We start from the raw sequence: 25,351 nt of genomic DNA, 5'->3' as shown, positions 1-25,351 counted from the left end.
ACCTAAGATTTATAGAGAGTATTCCTCGGAATAATATTCTTTTTTTTTTTTTTAAATAAACATTTTTTTATACCAAATTCTTAAGGTTATGGTAGTTTATTGAGATGGAAATTAAAACTATATTTTAATTAATATATGTTCATAATATTTTGTACTTTTAATTAATATATGGAAATCAAAACTAAATTTTTGTGATACAAAAATTGTGCCTCCTATTTATATGAGTTTATTTTCAACTTAATTTTATTTATTTGTTTAAATTACATTTGATTTAATTTCTTTTTTTAAAAAAAGTTGTTGAAGAATAAATAAATAATTTTTTTGTAGAATTAAATAAAATTTTAAAACATATATTTAGAAAAAATATTTTTTAAATTTTAATATAAATTCTAATTGGATTAATTCCAAACTAATTCTAGAATAAAACATGAACAACTGATTTATATGAAAAGTTTGGTCGGATCTCACCGGTCTTTTCAACACCCCCATCCACAACATTGGAGGAAAAAACCGTTGACCAGGACTATTTTGTCTCCACTCGACTATACTATTTTTATTTATTTTTATTTTTATTTTTATTTTTGAACAGCCCCAAAAAGAAAAGAAAAAAGAGCTGTATTTTCTGAACGACGTATCCGACCTTACAAAACTAAAAATTCTTCTCTCCCGGTTCCCGTTATTCGGATCCCCTCTCTTGCCGCCAGCACCAAAGCCTCACTCATTTTCGATTCTTTGGATGATCTTTCATCGTCTTTTGCACTCGTCGAAGTTGAATCAAACTTTTCTTGAATCCCTTGATTCCAGGATTGGCGATTATCATCCAAATATTAGGTTCGGTTTCAAATTGTATTGGCAGTCTTGTTTTTAACGAGCGTGATACAGTTAATCGGAGGTTTTCTTTGTTAATTTTCGTAGGGATTTTAGTTTTTAGAATTTGTTCTTCCTATGCTATCGTATTTTTGTCTTTAGTTCTTTTTCTTCATTTTAATGGTTACCGATGATCAATGGAGACGCTCCTTGTGAGGCCTTTTTGGAAGTCGCCTCTTCCGATCCGTTGGATTCGTCGTCACATTGGCGTATCCAGAATGTCGATGGTTGCTCTGTTGCTTCACCAGTTTCTTCGAGGTATTCGTCCTGCGGAGATTCCGAGTTCGAGAGGTATAGCAGCGCGAACTCGGCAATGGGAACGCCAAGTATGCGTAGCACAATTACAGTATTCAACGACTGCGATTCTGAATTTGGGTATACGAGGAACTTTGGGTTCTATGATGATGGCGGCCTGGAGAACTTCAGTTTGGGAGGAGGGAGTGAGAGGAATTCGCTGGATACAAATGTACTAGGCTATAGAAAGATGGAACTGCGTGATGAAGTCACTTGTGAAGAGCCGAGTGTGAAGTATAGATCTAGTGGGTCGAATTTGTATGGAACGGATGAGCTTATTGATTCAGTTGAAGCTGATGGGGAAATTTTGTGTTGGAAGGTTGATAACACATCGGATTTATTAAGTGGCATAGATGTGACTAATCGATCCGTGAAGGTCGAGAGCAGCAGAGATGTAAAGGAAGGCTTCATTATGGGGAAAGAAGCCAGTGAACTGGAAACAGGGGTGGATACTGTTCTTCGAGAAGTAACAAACGAAGAAATTCACGTGCGATGTTTAGAAGGAAGTACGGTTGAGAATGGTATGAAATTAGAACAGAAGTTTGAAGAAGGTCTTCTACCTTGCACGGTTGAGAAAGAATTTGACAGTGAATTGGATATGGGAGATGATAGATCCCAGAATGAGCATTCAGAGAGTGAGGATTCAATGTATAATTTTTTATCAGAAGGTGATCACAAGGATGAAACTTTCCTGCTTAATAATGCACGCTTTCTCCCAGAAACTGACATGGTGAATGAAAATCCATTGCTTATCAATTCATCTGTAGCTTTTGGTTCCGATGATTGGAATGATTTTGAGTGTGAAACTCAGAGATTCGCTAAGAATTCGACTGATGACGCACTCCAGGAAAGGAAACAGCCCAATATGAATTCCTTTTATCAGGCTGTAAATGGTGCTCCCGTTGGTAGCGAAACGACAAGAGACGATGGGACAAAGCCGCTCTTAGCCAGCAAAGAAGATCAATTTAGCAGAAATTTTCTGAAGAAAGTTGCCAGTAGTTCTGGGGATTGTATGATTGTGCCAACTGTTGAACGACCGAAGGAAATTATTCCAGTGAGGGACATTCCTGTGGCCATCTGTCAAGTCCAGCCTGCTGATGAGTTGGAGGAAATCACAAACAGTACTTTTTTAACTGAAGCTGATTCCTCATACGGTGTTGAATTAGATCAAGATACGAAGGATATATTTGTTGTTAATAATCAAGCCGGAGATGCTGATAAAACTGCATGTAGTAGTGAAAGTCTTGTTACCAATATTACTGGAGCTGGTACCGGAGGGGAGAAATTTTCGTTGAATCAGCGCATGTGCGCAGTTGATGGTAACTTCGAAAGGAAGCCTCAACCTCTAGAAATCGAGGATAACTGTGGAATGGTAAATCGAGGCTTAGATAGCCAAGGACTTGGAAATTTGAAGGCAAAATTGGACCCTCTTGGAGATATTTTAACTAATCAACTTTCTACTCATGCTAGTGAATTTTGTGAGGATATGATACATTCCACCTCAATACCTGAATCAAAAGGTCATCTTTTTCCAGTTGAGGTCAGTATAAGAATCTTTGTTTAATGATGCTTGGTTTATTTTTGACCTTCACTTCTTTCCTGCCTTGAAAATTGTCTCCAATTGTGTAAAATCTTAAATCACGGCTCAGTTATGAGAAAAAAAAAACATTTCTGTTCCAAAAATGCTCCCTCAGCTGCAAGATTATGTCCAATGAATCTTTAAACATATTTTATAAACATTTTATAAACATTTTAAGACACGTACTAGTGCGTGAGAGGATAGAAGGACCGTAGTGCACTGATAAAGTGGAGACTGTTAAATATAAGAGGAGCCATCAAACCAATGTATTTTACTTATTTTATCGGTCCATTCTATGTTTCTTTTGCAACTGTATATCTGTTGTTTCTGCATTCATCCATCTCTTATAAGTGTATGGTAATGCACATGTACAATTAGTGTTAGTTTTGAAATGAATAGCCATCTTGTGGCACTGACATTCTTGCATTTTTGTTTTTTTACTTGCAGTTGGAAAAACTTGAGCCAAATGATTTCTATGATGAGGTTGTTCATGAAATGGAAGAAATACTACTTGAATCTCGTGACTCTCCGGGGGCTAGATTTACTAATAGATATAAGATACCTCAGTCACTAACATCTTTACCATTAAGAGATGGAGGATCAACTGCTTCTATTTCAGGCACCAACATTTCTGATCCAAGTAACCCAGATAACTTGAAATTTGATGGGGTTGAAGTGATGGGGGCTAGACAAAAGAGAGGGGATGTATCATTCAGTGAAAGACTAGTTGGGGTGAAGGAGTACACTGTATACAAAATTAGAGTATGGAGTGGCAAGAAACAATGGGAGGTTGAACGCCGCTACCGAGATTTCTATTCTCTATATTGTCTGTTGAAATCATCATTTGCTGATCATGGCTGGAGTTTACCCTCTCCCTGGGCCTCTGTTGATAATAGATCAACAAAGTTATTTGGGAGTGCATCTCCGGATATAATTGCTGAAAGAAGTGTCTTAATTCAGGAGTGTCTATCTTCTATTCTTCATTCAAGATTTTCTTCAATAAATCTAAGTGCATTAATTTGGTTTTTGTCGCCTCAAGAATCAAACTCCAGTTCTCCTGCATCAGATACTGCAGTACCTCAATCATCTGCCATTGCAAGTGTGTCTGACGCACAAAAACTGCCCTCTTTGGGGAATTCCATATCACTTACTGTTGAAATTCGATCATACAAATCTAAGAAGCAAATACTGGAGCTGCAGCATTATACATGCGCTGGATGTTACAAACATTTTGATGATCAGAAAACTCTGATGAAAGGCTTTGTACAGAGTTTTGGATGGGGAAAACCACGACTATGTGATTACACCTGTCAGATGTTTTGTTCTTCATGCCATACGAATGAGATGGCAGTCATACCAGCAAGAGTTTTACATCATTGGGACTTCACTAGGTACCCAGTTTCTCAGCTAGCTAAGTCGTACTTGGATGCCATTCATGATCAGGTATTTTATGCAGAAAAATTTTTCCATTTATTCATTTCTAACTGTCCTTGTAGTTCTCTTTAGTTCATATAAAGTTTATAGGGAAGTATGAGTAATTGGGATGATCGTAGTTTTAAATGGGAGCATCAGAGGAAAACTCTGTCGTACAGCCTTTGCACTGCAGAACAGAAAGTTGTGTAGTGCTGGGTGAAGACTTCTATGCTACAAAAAATAAGCATTTATGATCTAGAGGGAGCGATATAATTTGCTATGATTTGTTCATTGCTTCTTTCTACTGCAATAAATGCTACTCACACTGTTCATTTTATTATAGTCAACGGCATTTGGATATTTTAAAACTTGATTTGATGGTTGGCTAGTTGGGATGGAGACCATGCTATTAAATGATAGAGAGTATTTCTTATTAAATGATAGAGAGTATTTCTTAAATCTTCTTGACCTTTCTTTGGCAGCCCATGCTATGTGTCAGTGCGATTAATCCTTCTCTCTTCTCAAGGGTCCCAGCTTTGCTTCATGTTATGGGTGTGAGGAAAAAAATAGGACATATGATTTCGTATGTTCGTTGCCCGTTTCGTTTGTCAATTAACCGAGGACTTGGATTCCGTAGATATCTCGTCGAAAGCAATGATTTTTTTGCTCTTAGAGACCTTGTTGATCTTTCTAAAGGGGCATTTGCAGGTTAGCCTTTGACTTTAGTTATGCCAGGTTTGGTTTAACGTTGTTGTGTTGTATTGTGTCGTGTCGTGTCGTGTCGTGTCTTGTTCGTGGTTATTCCCGTTTATCCGTCTTAACACCTTTCTTTTCGCTGTATGCTTAAATTGTTCTTGCAGCATTACCTACACTTTTGGAGACTGTCTCGAGGAAAATCTTGGAGCACATAGAGGAGAAATGCCTTGTATGCTGTGATGCTGGTGTTTCGTGTGGTGCTCGACAAGCATGTAGTGCCCCATTGTCTCTCATCTTCCCTTTTCAGGTAAGTATCTCAAAAAATACCCCCTCCAACCTAACCAAATATTTTAGGGAAAAAAAAAAAAAAAAAAACTACGCTGAATTTACTTATGTTAGTTATGATTTGAGTACTTTATACTGCAATGTCTTGTTTTAGCACCACTTTGTCTTGGGTCATCGCTTATCGAACATTTCTTTAAAATAGCTTCGTGTCAATGGAGATGCATTACATGTGCCATTTGGATCTAAGTGCTTTGTTATTTAGCTTTGAAAGCAAGAATCTATGAGCCTTTCTGTTTAAAACCTTCAGGAAACTGAGATGGAGAGATGTGAATCCTGTGAAACGTTATTCCATAAACGTTGCTTTGCAAAGCTCACAACATGTCACTGTGGGGTACGCCTTAGAGTTGGTGATGAGACCGGAAGGCTCCCAAGGACGGATGCTGAGGAAAATGGAGCCGTCGGCTACTCGTTTGTGGGAAAATCAACTTCCATTTCTCCTCTGAGATCTCTATCAGCCCTATTTGCAAAATCAAATCAAACAACAGAAGATCATAAAGACGGTGAGAATATCATGTTGATGGGTTCTCTTCCTTCCAGCTCCCTTTGACTGATCACTTGTGCCTATTTTTGTGTATCAGTTCCCATATATTTTCTTTTATAGCTCCAATGCTCATTTCTCACATCTGTTGGATGTGTATGGTGAAAAAGATAAACCCGTTTGCTAATCAATGAGATGTATATTGTAGCAATTTTCTAGGCGATTAGTATGTCATTTGTACATTGATAGATTCTTTTTATGTGTTTCCTTTTCTCACTCTTTCACTGTTTATTTATTTATTTATCAATAAATATAATTAAATGATTGAGAGAGTAATTTACTTTCCAGAGAGGAATAGCAAACAAATCAATAACACTGGAAAACTACATGAGTTATCTGCCTAAACATTTCTAGCTCCTATATGTGAGTTCTTACGTCAGTTAGAATAACAAATCATCCCTAAATCATTCCTTATAAGAGTGCATAAATTTTTCTCTAATAGACATGTATGTGAGTTCTTATGTCAGTTAGAAGAACAAATCATCCCTGAGAGTATGGAAATTTCTTTCTAATAGACATGTGTTTAAAACTGTGAGACCTATATGTAACGAGCTAAAGTGGACAATATTTACTAGCAGTGAATTCAAGTTATTAAAATGGTATTAGAGCTAGACATCTAAAAAAGAGTGGACCATGACGTGTTGTAAAATAATCGAGATATTGTGTAATTTCTCACAAGTTAATGAAATAAAAGTATATTTTTGGAACATGAATGTCCAAAAAAATATATATGGAAAAGAAAAAAGGTTTTATTATTTAAATGCTTTTCTTACACATCTATCAAGTGCAAGCGAGCAACATGCACATGCACATGCAAATTTGGCTCATCTCATCTTGTTAACTTCATTCACTTGACTCATCATTTCTACTAAATCAAGTTCTTTTGTTACTTCAAACTCCATCGCTGCCGCCGTTTTCACTGGAGCACAATTCTGCAATTTCTCCATTTCAACAATGCTTCTATGATGAAACTCAACTAATTCTTCATTGCCGTGATATCTTTTCCGATCATAATTATTGGCATCGTCAGCGGAGGCGGCAGCTATATTCTCCATGAGCGTGTCGATGCTACATCCTTCTCGAAAGAAATTATCGTCGAGGTAAAACTCTGCTTCGTCCTTTAAATCGGAATTCGGAACCGTCCAATCATTAGGGCAAAAATTAGCGGATTGTGGTTGACGATGACGACGATCGGCCAATTTCGATTTTGATTTGGTATCGGTTGGGCAAATTTTCTTCTGGTGGCGAGTTGTGTTGGAATCCAGGCTCTTTATGTAGTCCTGCAGAAGAGAGCACCTTGGATATTTGGATCTACATTTTCGTTTAGAATATTGCCTTCTTTTGGTTGCATTCCAGTGGTTCTTTATTGAATTTTCAGTTCTTCCTGGTAATCTCTTTGCAATTTCTGCCCATTTGTTCCCTATTTCTGCATGTGCTTCAATTAAAACTCTGTCCTCTTCTTCACTCCATGTGTCCTTCTGCATTCATTTTCAATCAATTTTGTTTAGTAAAAATGTGATTCACTTGCTAACATGAATGAATATAGCTCTCACTTGTTAAATTATCTACTCAAGTTACCTAAAAATTAGAAGTTAAATGCAATTTTAGCTTCTTAGATCTGAACTTTGTTATGATTTCGTTTATTAACAAACCAGCAATTCTTAGACCAAAATAGTATGAACCAGATAGGTATCTATATGTAGAGATCGAACTAAATAGAAACAGAATTCAAATCTTAGTTAAACAATTTAGATACTAGAGCCTAGGATCACTTTTGAGACAGCAACTAATCAAAACTTGGTCCAAATGGAAATTAAGTTCAAATTGGATTCAAGTTGTTTGATCGAAATACCTTGATGTCAGGCCTGAGATGGTTGTGCCATCTCTCTCTGCACTGTTTGCCTATTCTCCCAGGCAACGTCTGTGCAATATGAGACCATTTTCTCGTTCCATATTGTTCAACCAACTGAACCAAAACCCTGTTTTTTTCAACACAAATATCAAATCAACCACATTATATTTCAAAACAGATTTACAAAAGTTGAGATCTGTTGTACTGGCAGAATACTTAGCTATTTTTCTTTGCTTTCTTTTTTCTGTAATTCTTACCTATCTTCTTCAACTGTCCACTGCCCTTTGATCACATTGGGCTTCTTTTGACCTTTAGAAGTTCTCAACAAAGATGAAAAATTCACATTCTTATTCATGGTAGCCTTTTGGAAATGGCCATTTCCTGAAGTAATGCACGAGACTTCATCAGGTACAAAGAAATTCACAGGTTTTACATCTGGGAAATCCAGTGGAATTGAATTCCTTTCCAGCCCCGTTACGTCAATTTGATTCATTTGATGAAAGTTGTAGTAATCTCCTGAGCTTTGGAAGTTGTCCATTACTTGTCCACACCCACCATTTTGATCTGCACAAGCTTTATTAAGCTCATACAAATCCTCAACAGCAGTATTGCTGTTATTTGATGAACACCCATATGAATATGGATTGAAATGATCCAAACTGCACATGTTTTCGTCTTCGAGTATGGGATTCGACGATGAATCGAGGTGGTGAAATTCATGTAGATAATTACCTTTTGATGCAAGAAACTGAAATGAAAGTTCATCTTCCTTGCAGGCTTGATTGGAGCTGAGATTTTCTGTCAGATTCGACTCGAGCTCCATGAGTACAGGAATGAAGAACTTGGGAGGAAATTTAAAATTGTCTCGTGTTTATCTGGTTTATATTGTGTATGTGTTAAGGTGACAAGTTTTTATTGCGGAGGTTTCATTCTTCGTTCCTCTTAAATGACATTTATTACTGTTAATTTCTTGGAGAATTTAATCAGACAATTTATTTTCCTTTAATCTTGGTGCATATATATTACTCTGTTTAATTTTTTTTTTATTTTAATTAAACAAATGGAAAAATTGTTCAAACTTTTCAGCAATTTAAGCAGCTCCAATTAGTAACCGGCCGAAATAAATTCTCTGATAATTACACAACTTTTATGTTACATTTGGTCATATTGATTAGTATGACCCATTGACTTTTGAGTGTCTGACCACAGGCCTTGAGTTCAAATTAATATTAATTTTATTTCATTTTGATTGCCAACAATTTAGAAACATTATCTGACATTATATATATATATATATAACTAAAAAGTCTATTTTCTTTCGTATATCTATTAGGCGGAAAAACAAATACTTAATGAAAACGAATTATACCTTTTCACTCGTTCTAAAATGTAGGATGACGGCTAGACTCGAGCAAAAAGTTTTGATATATTATAGTTTTTGTAATTTTAATCATCATATTTTTAAATCTTTAAATTTAGCTTACATATATTTTTTTAAAAATTTAAACAGATAAATGCAATTAATTTATTGTTAATTAATAAAAATGTGGTCGTTTTTGACCTTTTCCACCTATAAAATTTTAAAAGTAAATTATTTGGTATCTCTACGGTAAATGTTATTTTACACCGTCGGTAGTCAGCACCACGGTCTTCGTGCCGCCGAAACGTCCAAGCCTCGCGCCCTTTCACAGGTCATAGCCCCTTTCCTCTGCCAGACCATCTTTTTTTCCCGCCATTCTAATGTCTTCAACCGATTCAACGCAATCACAGAAGTTCACCAGCTTGAGCTCTCCCATCCATTACTAACCTCGGAGCATAGCAATCGGAGCAACGAACTCCGCCATGGTTACTTCCAGAGACGTCCAAGATATCGTTTCAAAGCTATCTTCGGTTAAAGCTAAAGCTCGCGAGGTAAGAGTCACTTTCTTATACTTTCGACTTACTTTTCTTCTCGACTTTATGAATATGTTTCGGAACTGTGTATTCCAGCTCAAGACATGCACGATGCAAAAAGCTCTTAGAGTGCATCTCCTTTGGTTCTATGCTATGAGAAGTTTTATTTGATGTTTTCGCTGTACATTCAATCAATAGGGAGTTCGAAATATGCTGAGTATTATACTTCTTAGCATCCAGTTTTCACAATTTACGTCCTGAAAAATATTTAATATAGCCAGAAAGTTGCATCATCTAGTATATCAATATTCGGTTTTTCTTGTTTTTTCACTTGATTACAGGAAGGGATAAAGCTGTTGAATACATGGCTAGAGGGAGAAAAAGCGAATGATTTCTGTAAATTTATTGGACAGAGGACTGCTAAGCTAAAGCCAGAAGAAATTCCACCTCGTACGTTCAACGGTCCATTTGATTTGCACACGTTTAATTGTTATTTCTCAAACACCGTGTTAAAAGATTAATTATTTTTATTTTATCTTCAGCTGAAACATGGCCTTTCATCACAAAATTGTTGATCCAATGTGTGTCAATGGAGATATCTTCAAGCAAGCGGCGACTGCCTAAGTTAATATTTGCGAAGACACTGAGAGTTGTCGTTCAAAAAGCAGAAGACAATAAGTTTTCTGGTGAGTGATTGAAATATGTCATTATTGTAGCTTCTGTTGCGAACTTGCAAGCCTGTGGGGGGGGAGGGATTCTGTAGGCGAGGTAATGTAGTAGGATTATTTTGGTTAATTAGATGTTACTCTTGGTTAGTTCCTCTCTTGTATTCTTCGGCTTTTTGATTGATAATAAAGATTCTTGATATGCTTCTTAGGATCTCTCCTTAGTCACCTAGGCTACATCATTAGAGTCAGTCTTTGGTTGCAACTTTTCCCTGGGTGCATAATGTACTAGAAGGGGTATAAAGGTAAATTTATCCCCTGACATATCCTTTCTTTGTTGCTTTTGAAATATTTTTTAAAAAACGAGATAAATTTAGAAAACATTTTTAATAGTTGAACATAATTCTCATACAGATCCTGTGGTTGTTGTTTTTGAAATGAACTTATGTTGGCACCACAAACGAAATTGGTCTATTTATTTCAATATTTTGAGAAAGATAAAGTAGCATAGAAGCACTTCTTCATGTTCTTGGCGAGGTAAATATTCATGAACCACATGGTTCAACATTCATACTTGTTACTTTTGGTTATTAGTTCTGATTTGTGATTGGTTCAATTTTTTTGGTTGCATCCTTTCTGTTATCTTTTTCAGCAATGAAACTCCATATGTAAATATTACTTAAGCTTTCTTGTCAGGACATCTACAAGTTTTAACAATGACGCTTGGTTTTCTTGTCCCAGGCAATGTAGTACCCTTGATATCTGTGGTTAAGATGCTGTTTAGTCACATATGGGACGTGTTGAGTACTATACCATGCTTTCAATCTGAATATGGGATCATAATTAGGCATCTAGTAGCTGTAAGGGATTATCGTTTTCATTTGAGGAAGCGCATATATTGCAGTAAGTTCTGTCATAACCGCAACCTGAGAGATGAATATGCATGATGTTCACTCTACAATGACTTATCATTTTGATTACTGTATGATGTTTAATTTCATTTTAACCTCTCTATTCCATGTTGAAAGACCTCGTGCTTTTATACTTGGAGAAGGTGGAAGGAAGCTTAGTTGGGAAGAACGATAGCCTTTATACTCCCAAGGAAGAGCTTTTCCGGTGCATATTAACGCTCCATTCACTTTTGGAAAATCCTCCTGGTGACTTCCCAGATAGTATTAGGCAAGAAATTGTAAATGGAATTGCTAAGATTTTCTCCCTCGTGAGGTATGAAATACTTGCATTTAATCCAATGTTACCATTCTGATTCTTTTGCGTTTTCTATGACTTGTGGACCTGATCTTGGTGTTTCCGTCTGTGGTCTCTTTTAGTGAAAGAATGAACTTTTTTCTTTTATTGGTCAGGGATGAAGGTAAAGTATCACGAAAACTTATTGAGTGTGTAAATACATACTTGTTAAAGGATGGTCCTAATCTAGGAAGTAACTTATTGGAGATCCACAACTCTGTGCAACAATTTGTGTTTCGGTGTTGGATGGTGACTCATGATCGAGCTCTAAAGGTACGAAATAAGTTGGACGAACTTAACTCTTATTTCATTCCATTTATTATTTTTAAAGCATTTTCCTGACTTGTTACGTTTGCAGGATGCTCTTGTCCTCTATGGAAGGTTACAAATAAGTCTAACAAGAGCTGATGATGAGAGATTTTTTGTAGAACAGCTACTTGATGTACTTTATAAGGAACTAGATCAAAGCAGCATCTCTAGTGTTGGGGTTCCTTGGTTTGTATTTTTAGATTTTCTCTTGATTTATCCTTTTTCCTTACATCTCATTTAGGTTGAATCTTGTTTATAATCTGATGATGTATGGCTACTGGAAATATATGATTTTTCAGGTCTGATACAAATAAAGATGATAAATTTGGAACTTTGAGTAGCTCACATTGTGGGTTGGTAGAACTTGCTGCAGCCGTACTCTATCGGGTACTCTAAACATACTGTACTTCTTTACTTATTTACCATGCTGCATTGACGGGAAGTTGTTGTTTTGACTCATCACCTAATAATACACTAGAAGAAGGTATTGCTCTAATGAGATACCAAATAAGTATCCAAAAGATTTTTTCGATAGGTAACTAAAATCTACCAAAATTTGCGTATTGAGTTCAAAATAACACACTAGCATTGAATTAGCTTGGAAACGTAAGATCAAATCAAACCCTGTATCCCCTGCTGTTTCTCTTTCCTCTAGCCCTCTCAAACTTCCTACCCTTGGACCTCACATATGGTTTGGTATGGCTGTGCGGTAGGTACAGGACCAAAATACTTCGTGGCCTCCTGGGAGTTCTTAGGACCTCTAAGAAGAACCGTGTTCTGACCCAGTGGAGCCCTCAAAGCAAGCTGGTCAAATGTCAGACACTCCCCACCAGTATTTGGGAAAATTTTCCCCCTACTTTCCATTAATGTATTTTCTTTGAACTAGAAACAAAACTTTTCATTGATGAAATGAAAAGAGACTAAGGCTTAAAAGTCACAAATTCCACAAGGTAGTGAATAACAAGAATAAAAAAAGAAGATTACAACGAAAAAAATTACAGTATGCCAAATGAGACATGAATCTTGGATAGAACATCCAACAAAGAGGTTGGTGAGCACACAAAGAAGAGACCTTCACCTAAGCCTAAACAAATTGATCTGACCACTTGTTGGAAATCCTTTGGTTTCTTCCAAAACAAACTATTCAATACAAAAATTCTAACCACGTTGATGCAAATGATGAAGAAGACACTTTGCTCCTTGAATATGACAAAGGAAGATAAGGAAATCTAAGGAATCATAATTATGTAGTTGGATTCTTTGTGAAATTCAAAAGACCAACCTTAATTGATCTAATAAGACGAAGAACCATGCAAAGAAACACCAATAGTGGACTTTAATCACCATATTCCATCGTAACAAAATTAAATGAACCAGCTTCCAAGAACCCCACTGTCGATGCATTAAATGTTTCTTAACCACCAATTACTATTGAACTCCCGCTAAGAATTCTTTAAACAAGGCAACAATTGAAACTATTCCTCAACTCCAACGACAATGAAGATAATGAAGGGTCAATGAAGTCGAGAGAAAATCTGCCGGTTCCAAGGGTCAAAATTAATACTATCATGAAACAAAAGCAAGAATAATATGCCTTGAAAACACAAGAAAATCTCAATAAATGCTGTCTTGGAGACAATAAAAAATCCCCAATAGTGAATGCAACTGGAATAACTTCTTGAAAAAAGATTAAAGCCAGTGACTTCTTGAAAAGAGATTGAAGCCAAAAGTCTTAATAAAGGTGCAGCTGAACATCTTCACCAAATATTTCAATGAAAAAATTAAAGCTATTTTGAGACAATGCGTGAAATTAATGCTATCAAATAACCCTCAATAATTAATTCTGCTAAAGAGCTTCTTAGAAAACGAAAACATTCAATTAACCCCAATTATGAAGGTAGCGGTAATATCAAGAGATGCAGGAACCAAAAATGCTTTGCTAGATGAGGGAAACCTCGAGTATTCCAAGACAAAATCTTCATTGAAGCACTGAAAGGATTCCTTGTGAATCTTTTTAGCATTTTCCTTAGGCATTTATCGAAGGATTTTTTTTTCACATTTGTGATCCACAAACTCAATTAAAGATGAAAACTTGCAAGGAATAAAAGGTGAAAAAAGACATCGAGACTCTGAGATGTGATTGTTGACTCTTAAACATCTTTGATCTTGGAATTTTGCTGATTTGGTGGCTGAAATAAGGAAATAACGGTCTCTACATAGGATTCTTCCGTATTCTTATTATTCAAAGAATTAGCCTGAGCATCCAACTTCACATTCTCATACTAACCTGAGATTCATTATCTGATTCATTATAAGGGACTGAGGTGGGAGCTGAATGAACTTTAGAAGATCGTAAAATACTTTTGAGAAAATGTTAATCCAGCTAAACACCTGTTGCTTACGACGTATTTGCAATAATTCGTTTCCTTTGGTCCAAGTTCATGATTAGATTTTCTATTAATCTGTTAGATTTTCTTATATTCCATTTTAACTTTAATTTTATATAATTTTTTATCTTTTATTTTATTTTATTTAATTTTTGATTTAGAAGCCTAGCTTTCATTGAACAAATGGAAAAAGTATAAGGGTGTATTGAGTTCTTGGAACCTCGTTGCTTGTGGTATTTTTATATTGCAGAGATCTTATGATTATAATTCAGTTGTTTGAATAGTTGTTTATGGGCACTAGAAATTGGTCTGACTGGTTGCACATGGATTATTTATTTAGGCATGTGTTACCTCTACAAAAGCAATGTCAACTGAAAAGCGGGTTAAAAGGGACCCAGCTAGTGTTCATCTTAAAGAGGAGCTTGCTAAAGGGAAATGGTTATGGTAAATTTTAAGCTCCGTGATTATGAAAACAGGAACATGCATTCCCTGGTTCATTTGTTAATTTGGCATGGGGCATTATTTTGTGTGACTTGATTGATTATCTTGTAGGAATGCGGCCTTCTGTTGTCTTGTCAGAAATTACCATTCCCGCATCAGTAAGGATCTTTTCACCTACTGGTTTGAGGCAATTTGCTCAGGTTTCGAGAGGTATTTGAGACTTCATGTTGTACATCTTTCATTCTGTGTTATTAAATTGTTTCTTTGTCTTATTGTTATCGTTACTTTGATCATTTTTTTAAACGTAATTGTTGTTTCCACTTTAAATTTCATCAAATGCTGCAAGGGTCGGCTTAAGATACAAATGAGGCAATCACCTTTGGCCTCTTAACTTCAGAGGAGTTTATTTTCTTCCAAAGCTACAAATTACCTTAGGGCCATACCAACATATAATAAAATCAACAAAGATTTCATAATGAAACTCAATATAAATGTAGATAGATATTGAAGTGAATGATTCAATATACAAAATTGAAGGTCAAGAGATAAATTTTGCTTAAAAAATTCACCAAGTCAACTTAGGCCGGCCAGGCAAACTTTATATTATGTCCTATAGTTTCTACAGTAATATATGTTCCAATAGTATCCTGTTAAAATTTGATTTGCACCTCATCTAGTTCAATATGACTCATGAGAGATAGTATCCAAGATTAGATGACTTTTGCATACGTTCATTGTCTTTCATAAAAGAATTTGTAAACTGTTAGTATCTTTCGAGATTTATTCTATTTGTGTTTGACATGAAAATACTAGCTTCACGTCTTTTCTTCATGCGTGTAATACAACATGATACATGTTATGAAAGCTACAAAACACAATCATAATTGTTCATGCTAACCAAAACTGCAAAGAATACACGTGAAAAAAAGCATCAGACCCAGAGTTTCAGTTGATTTAATTTTTTTGAGCGTGTTGCAGAATATTGAAAGATGCAAATGTGGGACATTCATATGATGGGTTATTGTGGACATTACGGTAAGCTAATATAACTTTTCATGTCTCTTTAAACTTACAGAATATACAAATCCAAGTTGATTTAATTCCACATTTAAGCTGCTTGGTTCATTCATATGACTTTTTTATATATATTTCAAGTGAAAGTAAATACTTCGGGTCCCTGTCCCATTGAGCTCATATGTCTATATCACATGATTTTGAAGGAGTCTGCAAGAACTTTCTTCAGTGTTAATAGATTCTACTGAACGGTCAGAAAGCTCGTCCGAGGAAAAGGTATGTTCCTCTTTTCATTGTATTCTTATTCTTTTGTTTTTGTTTTTGTTTTGTATGGGAAGCAAAAGAAGTGTCAAGCTAAAAGAGGGGATTGAAAACTTACAAAAGAGATTTCCTACTTTTGGTAATAAAAAATAATAGATAATTCGAAAATAAAATAGAATTAAGAGTACAGAGAAAGTTCGAACATCTTCCTACGAACTATTTACTTCAAAAAGAAAAAAAAAAAACTCATATTTCTTTCCCACAAAATAAAGCACATTATGATGAAGAAACCTGTCTGGCAGAGAATACGTGGTTTCTTCTCAAAGGGGGGTCTTGAATAACTTTCTCCTAGATATCATGAAAACTTGCCTTTTGTACAACAAATAGTGTAAATCTCTATCACTAGCGGATCCAAATTTTGAAACTAAATGGCGGAACCTTAAAACATGGTTAGGGTTTTCTGCCCTTACATAAAGCATATGGGCCTAAAACAAGGGAGGTGACTGTTTGAAGGATATCGTCCATGGTGTCAATCCTTCTTGAGATAATGAGCCAAGCCAAGTATCATGATGTTTTTGGAATGAACCAAAATATAAATAAGCGTCTTTAGTTTGGCTCCTTTTTGGTTGATTCTTTTTGTATGCCTCTTGTATAAAAGAGCGTCAACTGAAAAAAGGGGTCACTGTCATGGTTTAGTCTAGTAGTCAACAAGGGACAATGTAAGTAAAAGGTTTAGAGGGAGTGAGATCATGCTATGATGGAACCTACCTAGGATTTATTAGGATATCCTATGAGTGACAAAATGTAGTAGGGTCAGAAAGGTTGTCTCATGAGAATAGTTGAGATATCATAACTTGGCGTGACCGAGTACTCATTAAGGACCATGTAATAATGAATGGCTAAAGGGAATGCTTTCAAGCCATGATGACCACCTTCCTAAAATTTCATATTCTACAAATTACCCTAACAACCAAATGGATGGTAACAATCATTTTACTATTCATTGCAATTGAATTGTAAATGATGTCAAATATGACTCCCAATTTTTACCTATCGACAGTCATGTTAACTTCCAACTATCAGTTTTTTAAAAAAGTCTCCCACGTATTTTCCAGAACTATTATAAAGTTCAAGGGATAAAATGAATCGTTTCAAAATTATTGAAACTTGACTTGGACTTCAGGTATAATATTTTTTTTTTATAATTTAGTTTAAAATAAATTGCATTGAGTGCGTTAATTGGACGCATTTTTTTCTCCTTTTCTGCTTGGAGCAAGGATGGCCCTATTAAAAATTGATTGAATTTATTTGATTGAAATTGCAGTTGTATCAAGGCTGGCAATCGATATGGAGTTGTTTGATGCATGGACTGCCCATGTTTAGTCATGTGTTTGTGGTGGTAAGTTCATGTTTTTTGTTGTGGCTTTTGAAGAGGAAATGATATATTTAATAGCTACTCTGTAAAGGATATCATAGAAAATTGGTTTTTGTTTTTGTTTGTTTGTTTTATTTATGGGAAGTTTGTTATGCAATGAGGGTATCTGCTTTATGCTTCTAATTGGTGCTTTTCCTTAGGAGTTTGTAACGTCCTTGCCATCCATCAATTAAAAGTTTGTTTCTTGTTAAAAAAGCTTGTTTCTTTTATATACAAATGAACTCAATGATAGTGAAAAGCCGAAAGAGTTGCAACAAAATATCTCTAATGGGTCAGTATTGAAAACGGAGAGTACCTATAAAATATTTTCTATTTAAGACATCAAGATGAGGAAATAAGTGATAGAACTTCCCAAATCTGACGTAGGCCTTTCCTCCTAATATGTTTGTGAAGATTCGCTTTTGAGCCAATCTTCTTGGAACAATGCACAAAAATTGTTTACTTGTAGTTGCTTTCAAATATCTTTTATGGTTTGACAAAAAGAACGTTGCATCATAAAATGGATTATAAGGAGTCTAGGACATTGCATCTAAGCTAAAATGCCCCTTATGAGTCTCTAGACGGAACAATAAGAGGTCTCTCTTAGATAATATTGTTAAGGTCACTCAAGAGGTCGCTGTTGAGGATTGAGGTATTCTCTGGGGTTTCTTTTCTGAACTCAATCATTGTTAAGGTCACTCAAGTTTAGAGACCACTGAAGAGTTTTGCAACTTCAAGGGACCTTCAAGCTCCGTAACTTCTTGCAGAAAGCTGGAATAAGAATAAGTCTGCTTGAGCCTGTTGCACAGAATTTAATAAAAACCATAGCCCCTTCTAAGCACCAACTTCTTGAACCAGTCCCAAGAGAGGTTTTGACGATCTAAGAAACGCATAAGGTGCTACCAATCAGCCACCTCTCGATCATAAAGAAGGCTCTCTAAAACCAATAGTCCAGCTGCTACTTACATTAGGCTGTTCATGACCTTTTTAACTTAGAGAAGTTTATTGGAGAATAACATGAAGAGCCTTAAAAGATTTTGTATAAAGTGGGAATTATTATTTATTTATTTATTTTTGATAAGAGACAGTTTCATTGATGATTGAAATTTATAAAAGGGATGTAATATCCATTATGATTACAAAAAACCTCCAATTTACAACGAGGGAGGTACAACTCGAAAGTAAAAATATTAGACAACTTACACCAAAATATAGCTTGGTAAACAATATTGTCGAAGAGTTTTATATAAATCTGTGTCTTATGGTCAGAAGAAAGTATAGGGTCTATCTCCGATTTTAATCTCAGTGAAGCCAGTTAAGATGTCCTTTACCTCAATAATACTAACACATTGCTCCTAGAACTTACACCAAAATTTCTTTTCATGTTTGTGCATCATAATTTCTTTCACAAAGAATCAGGATCAAAAGATGCCTCAACTACTTTGCAAGATGGGGCTGTTCCTCTCTTTGGTCCTGTTCATGCAAGCCCTTCCTAAAGCAAGAAATTTTTTTAGTTTTCCTGAATTGGCTTCTTCCAATAGAAAGTTTCTTATACATATATCAATTTTAGACTCAACCATCTTTGGAACAGGGAAGATGGGGAGATAATAAATTGGCAGGCAAGCAGTATCAAAGGGAGGCAGTCTCCTTTTGAGATAGGGTCAGATCTCTACTTTTGTAACATAGCATTTTCTGCACCATGAGGTTTCATTATAACATAGATTCAAGCAAAACCTCAAAGGGCCAGATGGAATTTACTGGTAGACCATTGGAAAAGAGCTTATATTGAATCTTGATACCTTTGCAACTCTAGAATGTTCCTTATTGTTGGTGTCAATGTCATTCATGACCCTCTGAGATTAAATAAACTTAAGACGTTACCTACTCCATACTGCCATTGAAATATAAATTTACTAAATACTGGCTGACTAACCTACTGTACCAGTACCGAGTTCGTAATTATGATCTGAGTCAAAATTTTCCAATTGGGATCCGCTTTGTAACTCCCAAGGTCTTGCCTCTTGGGGTTTTCTCATCTTCTTTTGTGCATCTTCTCTTTGATTAATGAATATGTCTTGTTTCTTATATAAAATAACCTACTCTACCAAGTTACCTACTAAAGCATCTGACTTATATGTCCTTCTGCTAAAACCAACTTCCTGCAATTATATGTTGCTGAGTGCTTGACTATATAATGGATATTTATTTTTTTCTTACAAATGAGTAAGTGTTTGTTAGATCACCATAGTTATTTTGAAGACATCTCAGGAGTGTGGATTTATCTCTTGTTACTTATAGACATACATTTTAATGCTATGCTATAATGAAGTTTATTGTATTTGAGAATCAATGCAGGCGGATGCTGCTCTGTTGCTTCTTGGAAAAATAATTGAACGAGTGAGTTCATATTTCCCAATGACTTTACTTTCTTGTTCTTTCTGTTGAGTAGTTAGAGTGAATCTTTCTACTGTATTGTTAACTTCCTAGAACTTTTTTTTGTTGGCACAAGTCTCTCATGTAGTCAAATGAGAAGAAGTTTCATTTCTCTTAAAAAACAAGTCCCTCATGTAGTCCAATGAGAAGAAGTTTCATTTCTCTTAAAAAACAAGTCCCTCATGTAGCAGTTTCTTTGTTCAGGATTTAGTGAAGACATGTGTGATTCCTCAAGATGTTTGGGAACATTTATTTTTCAAACGGATGCCATCGATGTAAGTTCTTATTTTCAACCTTTTTTTAGTCTGATTGAAACCTTTTTAATCCTTTATCATTTCCACTTCTTTTTTCCCCTTTAAATTATCATTATTAAAAAAAGAAATTAATTTCTTGTTTAAAAAAGCGAAGAAAAAACAAGAAACACAATCTTGTGATTGAAACAGGAAAACTTCTTAGAAAATATTGTTCTCCTTAGGGATAAGTTATCCAATTGGAGAAATTCTTGAGGGATTTTGCATTATCTAAATGAGGGAGAGTTACCTGGATTCTTTTGGTGTTGGCAGCTATTACGATATTTCATGTCCATTGTCCAAATGCCAAGAAAATTGGCAATTAGAATGGAGAAATATATGGAATAATGCTTTAGATGGAAAACATGACCTGAAACCAAATCATTTTTTGAGCTGGTGTATTATGTGCAAAAGATGTGTCGAGAACCATTCATGTATTTGTCCATTGCCCCTTTAGATACGTCAGAACTTTGTAGGCAGCTTTCCCGATTTGAGAATATGTGGCTGAACCATTCTGAAGTTTTGCCAATGGTAGAATATTGGTGGAAGAATACTCCCCTCCATGGATGGCTGGGGCACGGTTTCATCAACAAACTTAAAAGACTAAAAGAAGTCTTAAAGAAATGGAACAAGGAGGTTTTCGGTTGTATTTCCACAAAAAGAAACCAACTACTAACTCAAATTGCTCTCCTTGATCAGATGGAGGAAACTACCTCCATCCCTCTAGTTCAACACACAGAAAAAGCTCATGAAAGCAGAACTTATTTCAAAAGAACTGTCCCTGCATCACTATGAATTTGAGCTGCAATGTTTTGTAGTGAGAAGGGGGGAGCATCAGTGGCATCTACATTTTCATCCTTTTGGAATGAATTCAAACTTTGGTTTGCATCATTGATCACATGGTTCCATGATTTTATCTCGTCAAATTTTTAGAATGAAATGATTTCGAATCTAAATGTTTATTTTCTTGGAAAGTTAAGCTAGTATGTACTACACGCATGACTGAAATGAGGGGCAAAATTTGGTGCCTGAGAGATGCGTTTTCATAATTCCAGTTAAGCTTTGCATGTTAACAATGTTATTCTAATTACATGGTTATGATGCCATCTTGAGACTTCTTGTCATATTTCATAGGATTTTGGGTAGAATATCACCTAATTTTATGTGGTATGGTTGTCTTGCAGATCTGCTTTGTACCTAATATCCTGTTACTTCTCGAGAAAAGGGTCTCAAGTAAGTTGCTTCAGCGGGAATGTCTGTCTCTGCGCATGTCATCTTGATCACTATTTACCTTGCAATGCTCAGACTGCCAATTTGTCATTTGTCCAGTAGCTGTTATTGCTCTATCCTTGAGTTTGCAATATATTTCGGTTTCCTAGGGAGTATATATTATTTATAAGAAGTTTGATCTATCTACCAGATGGACAAATAAGTTAATTACTTATCTGTCTAAAAGTGTCCTCCTAAGCCTTGGGGCTAGGAATTGATAGAAGTCACCTTTGCAATCATTTTAACGACATATCATAATTCAGAAGTCAATCAAGATCATGGGGAGATCTCTTAGCACAATATGCTTAGACATAACCTGAGCAATTACTAAGAAAAATCCTGATCTTTCACAGTTCGCTTAGCATAATTTCTCTTTTCTTGAAGTTCTTTTATTTCTATTTCATCTTAATATTAAGTTACCCATTCTGAGATGTACCATGTTGCGCTGGTGGAGTTTGATATTACATGTGACTATGAGATTCAATTGAGGAATGAACTCCTGACTCATGCAATTTTCTTTTATGTATTATTTTCATTCAGGATGACCTTCGAGACATTTTCCATCTTAGAAAAAATCTTCTGAGAGCAGTTCTAGGTCATCTTAACTTGAAGGTTTATTCCTCCTCTCTGATTTTTTTATTCTTTTTTCTTTTCTTTTTTTTTGTTTGTTGTCGAATCATTAAATATGTAGCGGCTAATCTTCTAATAGTTCAATCGTGATAACTTAAAACATTGTTTCAATTTAAAGAGTGCAGTATAAAGACTTTGCAATTTTGCTAGAGAATGAAAATGATATGAACATCAAATGGATTATCATCTGTACTATTTATGAAATGGTTAAAAGGTTTTTTTTTTGGAAACTGTGAGAACTCCGATTCAAGGGAGTTACAAAAAACCTAATGGATAGTAAAAGGAAAAGCTAGAGTGACGAAAGAGGAGTGAACATTTGCACCTAGAAGAAAAATCAATAGTAAAGAAATGAGTGATTGATGATTCCATGCACTAAAGAGAGATACTGTCTCCTTCATTTTCATGATCTAAGTCTGTATATTAATTCAATGAGGTAAGTGCAGGGAGTTGATTGTTGTCAATATCCTTGTAATTTTCTCAATTTTAGATTTAAAGCAGTTGCCATATTAGTACTGACCCCAAAGTTTTGATTTTTTCTAGAAATTTGTCTGTTGGCATTTGCATAAAATAACCTTGAGCCTTCTATGAGTGGCGACATTTCAGACCAAAATTCTTGAAGGCGATCCTGATTCTATAAGTTATATATGTTAAACCTGCTTATTTTTGGAAGTTAATAGTACATTTAATTAGATATTTTCAATAAATGGATTTTCATTGCTTATTTAAGGTCCATTTACATTTTTATATCTCTCCTCTCTGGTAAAACTTGCCCGCATGTGGCACACAAAGAAGCTTGCAATGTCGGATTCATTGTAACTGTCTTCTTAGCTATACAGATCATTAACTTGCTAGGGAATTGTGAATGGTGCACTGACCACTGCTGCTGACTTTATGTAGGAGGTTGCTAATTCGAACGAGCAGTTGATATTCTTGTTGCCTGCAGCTGTTCATGCTCTTTGTGCAGGTTGTGCTCCCTCAGGAGATGTTACAAGGGTTCTAGATGAATGTTTGAAGAAAGATGTGGTTTGTTAATAGTACATTTCCACTATAAATAAAAGATAGATTGGAGGTTTTTCATGGTAATTGCAAATTGATTATATTTGCAGAAAGAAGAGTCTTATCAGGATTGGTCGCAAGAAGTTTTTGAGTGTTCTGTGGAAGTTGTGGCCAAAATACATCTTGGTTCTAGTGTCAAGGTGACGTTTTATTGTATGTCCTGTTTCAGAATTGACACCTATGTTGTTTCTCACTTTGTCTATAATTGTTGGTTTAGATATGCCAATCTCGAGGCCTTAAGGCTATTCATCTGCCTCGTCAGATCAGAGATCCATTGCTGGATGAAATGGTGACTTCTGTACTTGGAGCATTGATTGATGTGGAGAGAGAAAAATTGCTGCCGTCTACTATCTTCATTTTATGTGCTTTATTGGCAAACTTCATATACGGTTCAACTTTGATAAGGTTTTCATCATCTTTTATGTCCAATTTTAAGTTTTGCATTTTTTGGGTCTTCTAACTTTAGAATGTCAGAATATACTTTTTCTTTTTCCTGGTTGCCAATCTTTGGGAGTATATTTTTCAAGTTCATGGATTTGATATTTCGTATGTGCACTATATGCTGACTTTTTTAAAAAAAAAGATTTTTTCATCATTGACCCTTCTGGAACTGTAATCTGTTGTGACGAAAGTTATGGTTATCATTTTTATCTGAACTGTAGTATGCTTCTCATTTTGTTGATTTTCATGGGTGTCGTTACTCTACTTTTTCAACGGCTGGTATTTTCTTGGTCTTATCTTCCTACTCTTAGGGAAGGGATTTTTTTGTTTGTTGGTTTGTTTCTTTGTTTAAAAAGGAACACAAAGTTTTCATTAATATTTGAAAGTTATATTTTGAGAAGAGAAACAAATTTCATTTAGTGGGCTCCCAACATTGAGAGACGAGTTACAAAATAGCTCTTCGGTTAGAGATCAAAGAAGATAGATTGTTGTAACCTCAAAAATGTTGAAGGTATGACCTTGATGCAAGGAATATTTGTGTAATTCCTAGCCTTTAGGAGAGATTCATGGAATCCTATTAAATAATGGAAGTTGTTGATCTCCTAATTTACCTAGTAAGTAGGGGTTTAGTTTGGTACCTCTTTGAAATAAATATCAAAAGCAGCCATATAATTTTGACTTGCAAGAAAAAAGATGCGTAGCTTGCACCAATTCAATGCATGGATAAAATTAATCCAAAAGTAAAGAAATAAAGTATCTGTTATCCCCTCACACCAGAGTTACCTCTCACACCAGAATTACCAGAAGAAAACCGGGTTGATAGAGAGCCAGAAATTCATTTTCCTACTTTGGAACTGATGATCCACATATATAGAAGCAAGAAAATCAAATATGTCATTTGGTAAAAACCATGGACCAACCAAAAGCATCAAGCACTGTTGTTATATATGAAAAGTTGCGCCAGTAAATAAAGCAAAAAAATCAATAGTATAAGTGATAGAACATACTAATACATTTTCATGAAACTACCAAGATAAGCTATGAAAAAGACCTACCAATTGCAATGTTTTGGTTATAGTTTTTGTATTCATAATAGCACTATTGTTTCTTATAAAAAGAGAAAAAAAGTGTTACTATCAAACTTGCGTGTGTTGTTGAACTATACTTATTGTGCTAACTTCATGCTTGTGTTGACAAATAGATTAAAGTATCCTGTTAATTTTAACTTGGGACCTTTAATGTGTCTTTGAAATGTGAAAAAAAAATTCCTTTGACTTTCTTGGGCAGCATTTTCTCGTGCTCCTTATTCAGCTATACTCTTTTTACGTGTATTTTACATGTTTCAACAGGCAAAGGGAGCAAATGCCCCTGTTAATTTCCAGATTGGGCCAGTACATTTTAGAAATGACGAATCATGCTGTTAATGTTATCCAAGGGTACTGCAGGGATTTTAAACATCTCAATCTCTTTGGCTCTGATTCCTTCCTTGACATAACGAGTTTTGCTGTCACATGCTTCAGAAGTTTTGCTTCTAGTTCCATTTTCAACACGGGAACAAGTAGTAATTCTCTGGATATTGATCTATATGGTGCATTGATTCTTTCGATGGAAAATCTTTTGAAAGCACTTTCTGAACTCTATCAAGAATATTCTATATCCAATAAGAATCTCCATTCCGGGGAAATCTTGAAAGATTTTGATGCACCTGCTTCTCCTTTGGGGAATTCTCCCCCCGTTGATGCTGAAGTGAGTAGGATTTTGGATATAGAATTGGATGTGAATGATGACTCCAATGACATAGATGTTCTGGCTGTTAAAAGGAGTATGGCCGCTGGCATGTCTTCAACAACAATTTGGAAGTTGAAAATGATATCACTTATTTCAAGTTTTTCCTCAGTTTTGCATGAAGTTACATGGGAGGTTCTTTTTGCACTCCTTGAAAATGAATGTGATTCAAAGGTGCATAAAACATTCATTGATCATTTATAATTATCATACTTTCCTGCTATAGGGGGTTTT

At 35.3% G+C, this 25,351-nt stretch overlaps 3 protein-coding genes across 5 annotated transcripts in view; 2 read left to right on the top strand and 1 right to left on the bottom strand.

Moving 5' to 3' along the window:
- The window catches only part of LOC111497793 (serine/threonine-protein kinase ATM), a 60,029-nt gene that overhangs the window by 492 nt on the left and 34,186 nt on the right, over positions 1-25,351 (top strand). For 2 of the 3 annotated variants that reach the window (XM_023148757.1, XM_023148750.1), the window contains exons 1-21: positions 9,206-9,495; positions 9,819-9,927; positions 10,020-10,163; positions 10,884-11,045; positions 11,171-11,366; positions 11,504-11,660; positions 11,746-11,882; positions 11,996-12,083; positions 14,424-14,527; positions 14,636-14,734; positions 15,503-15,559; positions 15,745-15,814; positions 17,124-17,198; positions 19,569-19,610; positions 19,851-19,921; positions 21,121-21,169; positions 21,746-21,817; positions 22,733-22,858; positions 22,942-23,031; positions 23,109-23,296; positions 24,682-25,291. In XM_023148757.1, the coding sequence (XP_023004525.1) occupies positions 9,427-9,495; positions 9,819-9,927; positions 10,020-10,163; positions 10,884-11,045; positions 11,171-11,366; positions 11,504-11,660; positions 11,746-11,882; positions 11,996-12,083; positions 14,424-14,527; positions 14,636-14,734; positions 15,503-15,559; positions 15,745-15,814; positions 17,124-17,198; positions 19,569-19,610; positions 19,851-19,921; positions 21,121-21,169; positions 21,746-21,817; positions 22,733-22,858; positions 22,942-23,031; positions 23,109-23,296; positions 24,682-25,291 (2,715 nt within the window). In that variant the 5' untranslated portion in view covers positions 9,206-9,426. Of the gene's footprint in view, positions 1-9,205; positions 9,496-9,818; positions 9,928-10,019; positions 10,164-10,883; positions 11,046-11,170; positions 11,367-11,503; positions 11,661-11,745; positions 11,883-11,995; positions 12,084-14,423; positions 14,528-14,635; positions 14,735-15,502; positions 15,560-15,744; positions 15,815-17,123; positions 17,199-19,568; positions 19,611-19,850; positions 19,922-21,120; positions 21,170-21,745; positions 21,818-22,732; positions 22,859-22,941; positions 23,032-23,108; positions 23,297-24,681; positions 25,292-25,351 lie in introns of those variants that run through there. The other variant, XM_023148765.1, reaches the window with a different exon arrangement.
- LOC111497822 lies at positions 611-5,950 on the top strand. Its single transcript, XM_023148789.1, has 5 exons — positions 611-2,701; positions 3,188-4,183; positions 4,636-4,861; positions 5,014-5,156; positions 5,442-5,950. The coding sequence occupies exons 1-5, from the start codon at positions 998-1,000 to the stop codon at positions 5,739-5,741; spliced, it is 3,369 nt and encodes a 1,122-aa protein (XP_023004557.1). The 5' UTR covers positions 611-997; the 3' UTR covers positions 5,742-5,950.
- Positions 6,532-8,407, bottom strand: LOC111497434 (transcription factor MYB98-like). Its single transcript, XM_023148218.1, has 3 exons — positions 7,842-8,407; positions 7,585-7,738; positions 6,532-7,210 (listed from the first exon to the last, which is right to left on the bottom strand). Exons 1-3 carry the CDS (start codon positions 8,405-8,407, stop codon positions 6,557-6,559), a joined length of 1,374 nt encoding a protein of 457 aa, XP_023003986.1. The 3' UTR covers positions 6,532-6,556.

This window comes from Cucurbita maxima, unplaced genomic scaffold (genome assembly GCF_002738345.1).
Source record: "Cucurbita maxima cultivar Rimu unplaced genomic scaffold, Cmax_1.0 Cma_Scf00002, whole genome shotgun sequence".
Taxonomy (NCBI): Eukaryota; Viridiplantae; Streptophyta; class Magnoliopsida; order Cucurbitales; family Cucurbitaceae; genus Cucurbita; species Cucurbita maxima.
Note: the sequence above shows the minus strand (reverse complement) of the source record. Positions and strands in the feature narration are given on the sequence as shown.